Consider the following 12,500-nt stretch of genomic DNA (forward strand, 5'->3'; position numbering starts at 1 on the left):
TTAGAAAGTTCGAACGTCCGTGCTGTTAAAAAACCCTGGTGTTTTCTGTCAGAAAGAGCCGGCCCTTTTCAAGGCTGCTTTGTAAATCGCTATCACTAAATCTTTTAGTGTGTACAAAATGGCGTAAAGTACAACTTTGCGGTGTTTCTGGACAAATTTTTTTTTGTCAGCTTGTTTTCTTTCAGTCACCATAAGTTTTGTGTGTCTTTTTCGAAACCGATTGATCGCAGGCCTTATTGAACTGGGCCTATTCTCCAGGTCTTGAGTGGAAAACAGCATTATTTGTGGATCAGTTGTGTCGGTGTTAATGAAACATCTTAAAACCGCACTGGTGTGTTTTAAGGGTTAACCAGGAAGTTTGGTTTTAAACGCTTTTGTTGGCGTAAAGTACAGCTTGTGGAGTTTCTGGTCAAAAATAGTGGATTCAATCTTATTGTCCACTTAATTAGGGCAAGTTTGTTTTGTTTGTTGGTTGGTTTTTTTGACCACAAGTCGGAAATAAGATCCCAGAAAAAATTGGGGGATGTTATGTCACTAGGTTTTAGTCTGGTGTGATAACATTAACCTAAATTAAATCGTGTATTTGGATTTGTGCTGTTATATAATAACTTTTTTTAATCATTTTCAGTAAAATCAAAGTAATATATTTTTGTTCAATCATATTTATTTACCGTTTTGAGACCATTTCATGCCACAGACACTTAAGAATCACTACGATCAACTTTATGTAGTAAAGTATTTTCTATTACTTTTCAATCATGGCGGTGTTTCAATAGAGACGATGCCTTTTAAAATCCAATTATTGAAGCAGGCCTTAGAGTTCTCCGGCACCGTGCCCGATCTCCAGAGTGAGGAAAAATAACCCTACGTTTCACACGTAGAGAAAGCTGCGAGGCGCAAAGACGTCCATTCTAGCGAATGTTTACATGGCAAAACAAATTAAGAAGCAGCGGAGCTTTGTAAACGGCTCAGAGTTATCATGTCTTCTCCGTGAGAGCGATATGATTTGGCAGAACCAAACAAAACGGGATTTTTAAAAAGGTCTTGTCGCTGTTCACTCGTGATCTCTTAAAGTCTAAAGCCAGTAATGTGTAAAATTGTCAGTAGTTCACCAGTAAAGAGCGTGCTTAGCGTTCAGCGGGACTGTGTGCGTTATCTCAATAGATGAGTAACGCAAGTAAGGAGTAATTGATGATGGGCCGTTGAATTATTCGAAAAATAATGCACACTGAGGTAATAGAAAACATTTGGCTATAAAGCTTTGTGCGCGAGTCCATTATGGTATAGGCATATTGTATTATGTATTTTAACAGTCAATAATAGGACATTTTTTCCCAATATAACATGACCACACAACTATGGAAGCCCGTTTTTCAAAAGGTTATAGGTTAAAGGTTAAAGACACTTTATCGCACAATTGCGAGATATAAAGTTGCAATTGCGGTAAAAAAAGTCTGAATTGCGAGATATAAAGTTGCAAAAAAAAGTTGCGAGAATATAAAGTTGCAATTATGGAAAAAACGGCAAAAAAAGTCTGAATTATGAGATATAAAGTTGAATTACGAGTAGATTAAAGTTGGTAAAAAAAGTCTGAATTGCGAGATATAAAGTTGCAATTTAGGTAAAAAGTCTGAATTAAGAGAGAGTTGCATGGTAAAAAAGTTGCAGAGATATAAATTGTGGTAAAAAAAGTCTGAATTGCGAGATATAAAGTTGATGAATAAAGATATAAAGTTGCAATTACAGTAAAAAGTCTGAATTAAAAAAGTCTGAATTATTAAGTAGATATAAAGTTGCAATTGTGGTAAAAAAAGTCTGAATTGCGAGATATAAAGTTGCAATTGTGGTAAAAAAAGTCTGAATTGCGAGATATAAAGTTGCAATTGTGGTAAAAAAAAGTCTGAATTGCGAGATATAAAGTTGCAATTGTGGTAAAAAAAGTCTGAATTGCGAGATATAAAGTTTGTACAGTAAAAAAAGTCTGAATTATGAGATATAAAAAAATTACAGTAAAAAGTCTGAATTAGATATAAAGTTGCAATTGTGGTAAAAAAAGTCTGAATTAAGATATAAGATATAAAGTTGCAATTAGTTGCAATTGCAGTGAAAAAAAGTCTGAATTACGAGATATAGATATAAAGTTGCAATTATGTAGTAAAAAGTCTGAATTGTTGAGATATAAAGTTGCAATTACAGTGCAAAAAAAAGTCTGAATTAGATATAAAGAGATACAGTAAAAAAAGTCTGAATTATAGATATAAAGTTGCAATTGCGGTAAAAAAGTCTGAATTGCGAGATATAAAGTTGCAATTACAGTAAAAAAGTCTGAATTGCGAGATATAAAGTTGCAATTGCGGTAAAAAAGTCTGAATTGCGAGATATAAAGTTGATATAAAAAAAGTTGCAATGAGATATAAAGTAGTAAAAAAGTCTGAATTGCGAGAGATATAAAGTTGCAATTGCAATTGTAAAAAAGTAAAAAAAGTCTGAATTGCGAGATATAAAGTTGCAATTATGGTAAAAAGTCTGAATTGCGAGATATAAAGTTGCAATTATAGTAAAGTTGCAAAAAAAAGTCTGGAGATATAAAATTGTAAAAAAAGTCTGAATTAAGAGATATAAAGTTGCAATTATGAGTAAAAAAAGTCTGAATTGCGAGATATAAAGTTGCAATTACAGTAAAAAAAAGTCTGAATTGCGAGATATAAAGTTGCAATTGCGGTAAAAAATCTGTAGATATAAAGTTCTGTAAAAAAAGTCTGAATTATGAGATATAAAGTTGCAATTACAGAATTAGAAAAAGTTCTATAGTAAAAAAATCTGCGAGATATAAAGTTGCAATTAAAAAAAGTCGAGAGAAAAAAGTCTGAATTGCGAGAGAGATATAAAGTTGCAATTAGTCTGAAGCGAGATAAAAAGTCTGAATTAGAGATATAAAGTTGCAATTGTAGTAAAAAAGTCTGAATTGCGAGATATAAAGTTGCAATTACAGTAAAAAAGTCAATTGTAGTAAAAAAAATTGCGAGATATAAAGTTGCAATTGCGGTAAAAAAGTCTGAATGCGAGATATAAAGTTGCAAAAAAAAGTCTGAATTGCGAGATATAAAGTTGCAATTGTGGTAAAAAAGTCTGAATTGCGAGATATAAAGTTGCAATTGTGGTAAAAAAAGTCTGAATTGCGAGATATAAAGTTGCAATTGCGAGAAAAAAAGTCTGAATTGCGAGATATAAAGTTGCAATTGTGGTAAAAAAAAGTCTGAATTGCGAGATATAAAGTTGCAATTGTAGTAAAAAAAAGTCTGAATTGCGAGAAAAAAGAGATGCGAGATATAAGTTGCAATTGCGTAAAAAAAGTCAGAATTGCGAGATAAAAAGTCTGTAAAAATTGCGAGAGATATAAAGTTGCAATTGCGAAAAAGTAAAAAAAAGTCTGAATTGCGAGATATAAAGTTGCAATTACAGTAAAAAAAGTCTGAATTGCGAGAGATAAAGTTGCAAGTTGCAATTATAGTAAAAAAAAGTCTGAATTGCGAGAGTCTGAATTGCGTAGATAAAGTTGCAATTACAGTAAAAAAAGTCTGAATTGCGAGATATAAAGTTGCAATTGCGGTGAATTAGTAGAAAAAGTCTGTCTGAATTGCGAGATATAAAGTTGCAATTGTAGTAAAAAAAGTCTGAATTAAGTTGCAATTGCAGTAGTAAAGATATAGAGATAAAGTTGCAATTATGGTAAAAAAAGTCTGAATTGCGAGATATAAAGTTGCAATTGCGAGAAAAAAAGTCTGAATTGCGAGATATAAAGTTGCAATTATGAGATATAAAAAGTCTGAATGAATGCGAGATATAAAGTTGCAATTTGTAAAAAAAGTGAAAAAAAAGTCTGAAGTTGCGAGATATAAAGTTGCAATTGTGTAAAAAAAGTAGAAAAAGTCTGCAATTATGGAGAATTAAGAGATATAAAGTTGCAATTGTAGTAAAAAAGTCTGAAAGTCTGAAGTTGCAATTGTAGTAAAAAAGTCTGAATTACGAGATATAAAGTTGCAAGATAAAAAGTCTGAATTAGTAGATATAAAGTTGCAATTGCGAGAAAAAGTCTGAATTTATGTAAAAAAGTCTGAATTAGATATAAAGTTGCAATTATGTATAAAAAAGTCTGAGAAAAAAGTCTGAATTAGTCGAGATATAAAGTTGCAATTGTGGTAAAAAAAAAAAGTCTAAAATTGTCTGAGATATAAAGTTGCAATTATGAGAAAAAAAGTCTGAAGATATAAAGTTGCAATTGAGATATAAAGTTGCAATGCGAGAAAAAAAGTCTGAATTGCGAGATATAAAGTTGCAAGTTGAAAAAGTTGAATTATGTAGATATGAAAGTTGCATTTAAAAAGTCTGAATTGCGAGATATAAAGTTGCAATTATGGTGAGATAAAAAGTCTGAAGTCTGCGAGATATAAAGTTGCAATTACAGTAAAAAAAGTCTGAATTGCGAGATATGCAATTACAGTAAAAAGTTGCAGATTGTGGTAAAAAAGTCTGAATTACGAGATATAAAGAGATATAAAGTTGCAATTACAGTAAAAAAAGTCTGAAAAAAGTCTGAATTGCGAGATATAAAGATAAAAAAGTCTGCGAGATATAAAGTTGCAATTACAGTAAAAAGTTGCAGTATAAAGTTGGTACAGTAAAAAAGTCTGAATTGAATTGCGAGATATAAAGTTGCAATTATGAGTAAAGTTGCAAAAAAGTCTGAATTGCGAGATATAAAGTTGCTGAATTGCGAGAAAAAAGTCTGAATTTCAAGAGATATATAAAGTTGCAGATATAAAGTTGCAGTTAAAAAAGTCTGAATTGCGAGATATAAAGTTGCAATTACAGTAAAAAATCTGAGAATTGCAAGAGTAAAAAAATGAAAAGATATAAAGTTGCAATTGGTAAAAAAGTCTGAATTGCGTAGATATAAAGTTGCAATTGTAGTAAAAAAAGTCTGAGATTGCAATTAGATATAAAGTTGAAAGATATAAAGTTGCAATTACAGTAAAAAAGTCTGAATTGCGAGATATAAAGTTGCAATTACAGTAAAAAAGTCTGAATTGCAATTACAGTAAAAAGTCTGAATTGTAGATATAAAGTAAAAGTCTGAATTAAAAGTCTGAATTGCGAGAGATAAAGTTGCAATTACGGTAAAAAAAAAGATATCTGAATTACGAGATATAAAGTTGCAATTGCAATTAAAAAAGTCTGAATTGCGAGATATAAAGTTGCAATTATGAGTAAAAAGTCTGAATTTAGATATAAAGTTGCAAAAAAAGTCTGAATTGCGAGATATAAAGTTGCAATTGCGAGAAAAAAAGTCTGAATTGCGAGATATAAAGTTGCAATTACAGTAAAAAAAAGTCTGAATTGCGAGATATAAAGTTGCAATTACAGTAAAAAAAGTCTGAATGCGAGATATAAAGTTGCAATTACAGTAAAAAGAAAAAGTCTGAATTAAGTTGCAAAGTAAAAAGTCTGAATTGCGAGATATAAGATATACAGTAAAAAAAGTCTGAATGCAGATATAAAGTTGCAATTACAGTAAAAAAGTCTGAATTGCGAGATATAAAGTTGCAATTACAGTAAAAAGTCTGAATTATGAGATATAAAGTTGAATTACGAGATAAAAAGTCTGCGAGATATAAAGTTGCAATTGCAGTAAAAAAGTCTGAATTGAGATATAAAGATATAAAAAAGTCTGAATTGCGAGATATGCGGTAAAAAAAAAAGTCTGAATTGCGAGATATAAAGTTGCAATTACAGTAAAAAAAGTCTGAATTGCGAGATATAAAGTTGCAATTACAGTCTGAATTATGAGATATAAAGTTGCAATTGTGGTAAAAAAAGTCTGAAAAAGTCTGAATTGCGAGATATAAAGTTGCAAAGTCTGAATTGCGAGATATAAAGTTGCAATTGTGGTAAAAAAGTCTGAAGATAAAGTTGCAATTATGTAAAAAAGTCTGAAGATATTACAGTAAAAAAGTCTGTTGCAATTGCGGTAGAAAAAGAAAAAGTCTGAATTGCGAGATATAAAGTTGCAATTAGTAAAAAGTCTGAATTATGAGATATAAATTGCAATTACGAGTAAAAAATGAATTATGAGATATAAGTTGCAATTGTGTAAAAAAAGTCTGAATTAAGAGATATAAAGTTGCAATTGTAAAAAGTCTGAATTGCGAGAGATATAAAGTTGCAATTATGGTAAAAAGTCTGAATTATGAGAGAGATATAAAAAGTTGCAGTCTGAATTTATAAAGTTGCAATTGCGTAAAAAAAGTCTGAATTGCGAGATATAAAGTTGCAATTGCGGTAAAAAGTCTGAAAAAAGTCTGAATTAAAGTCTGAGATATAAAGTTGCAATTAAAAAAAGTCTGAATTGCGAGATATAAAGTTGCAATTATGTAAAAAAAGTCTGAATTATGAGAGCAATATAAAAAAGTTGCAATTACAGTTGCAAAAAAGTCTGAATTGCAGAGATATAAAGTTGCAATTACAGTAAAAAAGTCTGAATTGCGATAGATATAAAGTTGCAATTACAAAAAAAAAAGATATAAAGCAATTGTGGTAAAAAGTCTGAATTGCGAGATATAAAGTTGTCTGAATTACAGTAAAAAAGTCTGAATTATGCGAGATAAAAGTTGCAATTGTGGTAAAAAAAGTCTGAATTGCGAGATATAAAGTTGCAATTACAGTAAAAAAAGTCTGAATTGCGAGATATAAAGTTGCAATTACAGTAAAAAAAGTCTCGAGATATAAAGTTGCAATTACAGTAAAAAAAGTCTGAATTGCGAGATATAAAGTTGCAATTACAGTAAAAAAAGTCTGAATTATAGATATAAAGTTGCAATTACAGTAAAAAAAGTAAGAAAAATTACAGTAAAAAAGTCTGAATTGCGAGATATAAAGTTGCAATTACAGTAAAAAAGTCTGAATTGCGAGATAAAAGTCAGTAAAAAAGTCTGAATTGCGAGATATAAAGTTGCAATTGCGGTAAAAAAGTCTGAATTGCGAGATATAAAGTTGCAATTACAGTAAAAAAAGTCTGAATTGCGAGATATAAAGTTGCAATTACGGTAAAAAAAGTCTGAATTGCGAGATATAAAGTTGCAATTGCGGTAAAAAAAAGTCTGAATTGCGAGATATAAAGTTGCAATTACAGTAAAAAAAGTCTGAATTGCAATTACAGTAAAAAAAGTCTGAGATATAAAGTTGCAATTACGGTAAAAAAGTCTGAATTATAGAGATATAAAAAGTTGCAATTACAGTAAAAAAAGTCTGAATTGCGAGATATAAAGTTGCAATTACAGTAAAAAAAGTCTGAAAGATATAAAGTTGCAATTACAGTAAAAAGTCTGAAGAGATATAAAGTTGCAATTACAGTAAAAAAAAAAGTCAGAATTTAAAAAAGTCGAGATATAAAGTTGCAATTACGGTAAAAAGTCTGAATTCTGAATTGCGAGATATAAAGTTGCAATTTCGGTAAAAAAAGTCTGAATTATGAGATATAAAGTTGATATAAAGTTGCAATTAAAGTTGCAATGTACGGTAAAAAGTCTGAATTGCGAGATATAAAGTTGTTGCTGAATTACGAGATATAAAGTTGTAAAAAAGTCTGAATTGCGAGATATAAAGTTGCAATTACAGTAAAAAAAGTCTGAATTGCGAGATATAAAGTTGCAATTACAGTAAAAAAAAGTCTGAATTGCGAGATATAAAGTTGCAATTACAGTAAAAAAAGTCAGAATTGCGAGATATAAAGTTGCAATTACAGTAAAAAAGTCTGAATTGCGAGATATAAAGTTGCAATTACAGTAAAAAGTCTGAAAAAAAAGTCAATTACAGTAAAAAGTTGAATTGCGAGATATAAAGTTGCAATTACAGTAAATATAAAAAAAAAGTCAGAATTAAGAGATAAAAAGTTGCAATTACGGTAAAAAGTCTGAATTAGAAAAAAGTCAGAATTGCAGAGATATAAAGTTGCAATTACAGTAAAAAAGTCTGAATTGCGAGATATAAAGTTGCAATTGCGGTAAAAAAAAAAAGTCTGAATTGCGAGATATAAAGTTGCAATTACAGTAAAAAAGTCTGAATTGCGAGATATAAAGTTGCAATTACGTAAAAAGTCTGAATTACGAGATAAAAAATTCTGTAAAAATGAATTGCGAGATATAAAGTTGCAATTTCGGTAAAAAAGTCTGAATTGCGAGATATAAAGTTGCAATTGCGGTAAAAAAGTCTGAATTGCGAGATATAAAGTTGCAATTGCGAGAAAAAAGTCTGAATTGCGAGATATAAAGTTGCAATTGCGGTAAAAAAAAGTCTGAATTGCGGTAAAAAAAAGTCTGAATTGCGAGATATAAAGTTGCAATTGACAGATAAAAGGTCAGAGTTGTGTGATATAAACTCAGTTGCAAGTTATATTGTCAAAATTGTAAGATAGTAAGTAAATTCTGTAAACGTATCAGTAACTTTTTTCCGCTCAAAATTAACTTCTTTTTATTTTTTACTCAGTGGCGGAAACAAGCTTCCGTAATCAACACCAGGGTTTTTGTGAATAAAAACATTAAAAAGATCCAAACGGGACGTTACAAATCCATCGCATCTCGCGCCCAAGTCGATATCTGACCTTTGACCCCATGCAGGGAGGTCCTGAGAGAGACGCTGTCCAACGAGGAGCTGCATGAGAGGGACCAGTGGACTCTGTTTGGGAACGAGGCTGAGAAGCTGGAGATGAGTGTGATCAGAAACCAGCGTGTCGTCCGTGAGCGCGTGGATCGGTGCGCTCTGCGTCGGGAGGTGAGAGATCCACACGGCCTGAAAAATACAACAATCGCTGCTCTGCACGTCTCCAGACACCTGAGTGCATTCACTTTATAGTTTTAAAGGAATAATTTATCCCCAAAATGAAAATTCTGACTTCATTTATTCCTTTGAACCCCTATGACTATATTTTTCCAGACGATCCTGGTTACTTGTTTCAGTATAGTGAAGTTAAACGGGGACAGGGAAAAATATAACACAAAAGCATGATAAATTAGCTGTTATAGAATTATATTATAAAGGGTTTTATAATACAACAGGATGAAGTGTTACAGGGTTATTTTAGTAAACAAAAACCATAAGAAAACCATATAATTAAAAAAAAAAATGTATACTTTTTAATTAAAAAAAATAAAGCATTATTGAAATAAATTAAATAAATGTTAAATGAAAATAAATGTAATTAAATGTATTACTTTTTCAGCTATAGATGGCAAGGCAATGTTTGTCATTTCAATCGTTTAATTATATACTAAAGTAGCTAAAATAGCTGAAATAAAAGTTTATTAAAAATATAAAAATTATTATTAAATAAGTATTAATGATAGGCTACTAAATTAATAAATGGGGACAGAATTAAATCAGCATAAAATCATTTTAAATTAAAAAACACATAAACGTTTTATGATAGCATTGTGTGGAAAACAGATATACTAGGGTAGTAAACTAAAATTAAAACCTTTAATAAAAAAAACTTTTTCAAATATGTTATTATTTAAAATAAAAACAATGCTTCTTGACGTAAAAAAAAATTCAAATATATATTTAGGATAATTGTTGTTTTCTCACTTTTTCTCACTATTTTGTTATTTATTTATAAAGAATTGTATCTTTCAGACAACAGAATTCTTTTATCTGGCTTTGTTTTTTATTGTAAATTAAAGCAAACTAATTCATTAATTAATTTAAAAAACTTTTTATTGTTTAAATAAAACAAACTCTACTTGACATTAAATATATTTTCATTATTAATTAAATCATTTAAATTTAAAACTAAACATTTAATAAGAATTTACAACAAAATTATGAAAACATTAAAAGTACAAAAAAAAGCAAAATGCACGAAAAATTAGTTTTCTTGCCATAATTTACCTTCCACTACTTTAAAATGTCAGCTTCTTCCCTTTCCTTCTTAAAACATTTGTTTCAGTATGTATTTTCTTTGCACCACTGAAACTAAATACTATGATGCAGTGTAAAATATAAATGAAATGCAAGCGATCTCCCAGCTTTGGAGTGACAGCAGTGCTCGTTCTTCTTCAGGCCGAGAGGAAAGCATCGCTGCACATGAAGCTGATTGAGGATCTGAGCGTGAAGGCTCCTGATTTCTCCGTCCCGCTGCGAGCGCACACGGTGTGGACCGGGATGGACGTCAAACTGTCCTGCTCGGTTCAGGGCTGCCCGCTTCCCAGCATCACCTGGTGAGAGCCTCCAAAACCAAAGAGAGTCTCCCAAAACATCAAAAGAGCTCAAGTCTGCAAAGACGGACGTCCATCATAAGAGTGTGCGTGTCTTCGGCAGGTATAAGGACGACGTTCCTCTCCGGGGATCTCTGCCGTGGAACTACAAGCTGACGCAGAAGTTCGGCCTCCACCTTTTAGAGATCAGGAGGTGAAGCTACTGCTATAGAATACTATCCTACTTTATGTAAATCTATATTAAAATAATAATAATAATAATAATAATAATAATAATAATAATAATAATAATAATAATAATAATAATAATAATAATAAATATAATATATATATATATATATATATATATATAAATAAAAAATAAAAATAAATAATAATATATATATATATATATATATATATATATATATATATATATATATATATATATATATATATATATATATATATATATATATATATATATATATATATATATATATATATATATATATATATAGTTTTCATTTATATTTAAATAATTTTTTGTATTAATAATAACTTTAAGTCAACCTTAGCACTGAAAATAAAACTTTTCACTGAAAAAAGTTTTATTTCATCCTGAATAAAACTTTTTGTTAACATCTGTGTGCACTATATGTAAATACATACACATACAGTATATATTTTGAAAATATTTATATACATTTATATATTCTTATATTGTGTTTAATATATAAACAGAATATATTTTTATATATATATATATATATATATATATATATATATATATATATATATATATATATATAATGCATGTGTTGATATTTATATGTAGATAAAGATATACAGTATACACACGTATATATTAAGTGAACAAAAACATTTATTTCTGAAAAAATTAACGGCAATTAATCATTTCACAGCACTAGGTGACTTAAACAAAAATGAGAAATATTGAAGTGGAAACAAGCTCAAAAAAAAATATGTTATTGTTTTTATGTCCGACAGTTTGATCATTATTAGATGTTGTTGTTTTATTAATTAATTTATTGTTCGTGTTTTTGTTTGATTTATATATTATTATTATTAGCTCTGTTGCAAATGACATATAAATAAAAACATATTACAAAACAAATAAATAGGTTTACAACAAAAATCAGAGAAAACAGAGAAAATTTCAGTTATATTACATGAAAGACACTTTATATTAACATGAGAATAAGTTAAGATAAAAAGAGAGAAAATTATTTTAATTTAAAAATATATATTTTAAAAAGATTTTTTGAAGATTTTGGTTTCTTGCTTGAAGCAGGACTGTTTTTAATTCGTTGAAATACGCTTCGCCGAGACTTTTATTTTGTCAACAGTAAAGATGTCCGCTGTCTCTCTCTCTCTCTCTCTTTTCAGATGTTCAGCTGAAGATGCAGGAGAATATAAGGTCGTGGTGAGAAGCTCCCTGGGAGAGGCGGCGTCCAGCGCCAGGCTGACCGTCAGCTGTGAGACGAACTTTACCTCCTTATTATGCGTCTTCATTAGTGCACTCGTTGCAAGGAATCTCGAATTCGAATCTTATTAATGCATTAAATTCGTGTTGGAGCGTGAACCTCGTTCTTCTGTTCGCAGCACATGAAGGAGCCGAGGCCAAAGTGAAGCGCTCGTGGACGCCCAGTGAGTGCCTCTGCTCTTCTTAAGGCCAAATAAACAGCATTTTGGAGAATTATATCTTCTAACGCAACCGCACAGAACTCTATGCACTCTTAAAAATAACGATTTTTCACGCTTTTTAGAACCGTTCAGTTTCTTGCTTTTAAGATGAAGAACCTGAAAGAAGCTTTCGTGAAACGGGAAGCTCCTTCAGGTGTTAAAGGCTCTTTATGAAACCAGCTTCTTCTGTTTCATCACATTCACGTGCACAGCTTTTTTTGTTTGCGTTTCATTAAAGAAATGAATGCTTTTATTCTGCGAGGATGCGTTTATGTTGCTATTTCAACTCAATGCTGTCATACTCGCTCGATTTATTTAGGATAATTGTTGTTTTCTCACTTTTTTTGATATTTATTTGTAAAGAAATGTATCTTTCAGACAACAGAATACTTTTGGCTTTCTTTTTTATTGTAAATTAAAGCAAACTAATTCATTAATTCATAAAAAAAAAAAAATTAAAAACATTTTATTGTTTAAATAAAATAAACTCTGCTTGACATTAAATATATTTTCATTATTAATCAAATAGTTTAAATTTAAAACTAA

General features: G+C 29.9%; 1 protein-coding gene across 1 annotated transcript in view; it reads left to right on the forward strand.

Annotated features, from left to right (window-relative positions):
• Window positions 1–12,500, forward strand: part of myom3 (myomesin 3) — a 62,763-nt gene that overhangs the window by 14,658 nt on the left and 35,605 nt on the right. The window contains exons 4-8 of the mRNA XM_043261714.1: window positions 8,673–8,826; window positions 10,114–10,271; window positions 10,372–10,461; window positions 11,658–11,746; window positions 11,874–11,918. Coding sequence (XP_043117649.1) covers window positions 8,673–8,826; window positions 10,114–10,271; window positions 10,372–10,461; window positions 11,658–11,746; window positions 11,874–11,918 — 536 coding nt within the window. The remainder of the gene's footprint in view (window positions 1–8,672; window positions 8,827–10,113; window positions 10,272–10,371; window positions 10,462–11,657; window positions 11,747–11,873; window positions 11,919–12,500) is intronic.

Source organism: Puntigrus tetrazona, chromosome 16 (genome assembly GCF_018831695.1).
Source record: "Puntigrus tetrazona isolate hp1 chromosome 16, ASM1883169v1, whole genome shotgun sequence".
NCBI lineage: Eukaryota > Metazoa > Chordata > Actinopteri > Cypriniformes > Cyprinidae > Puntigrus > Puntigrus tetrazona.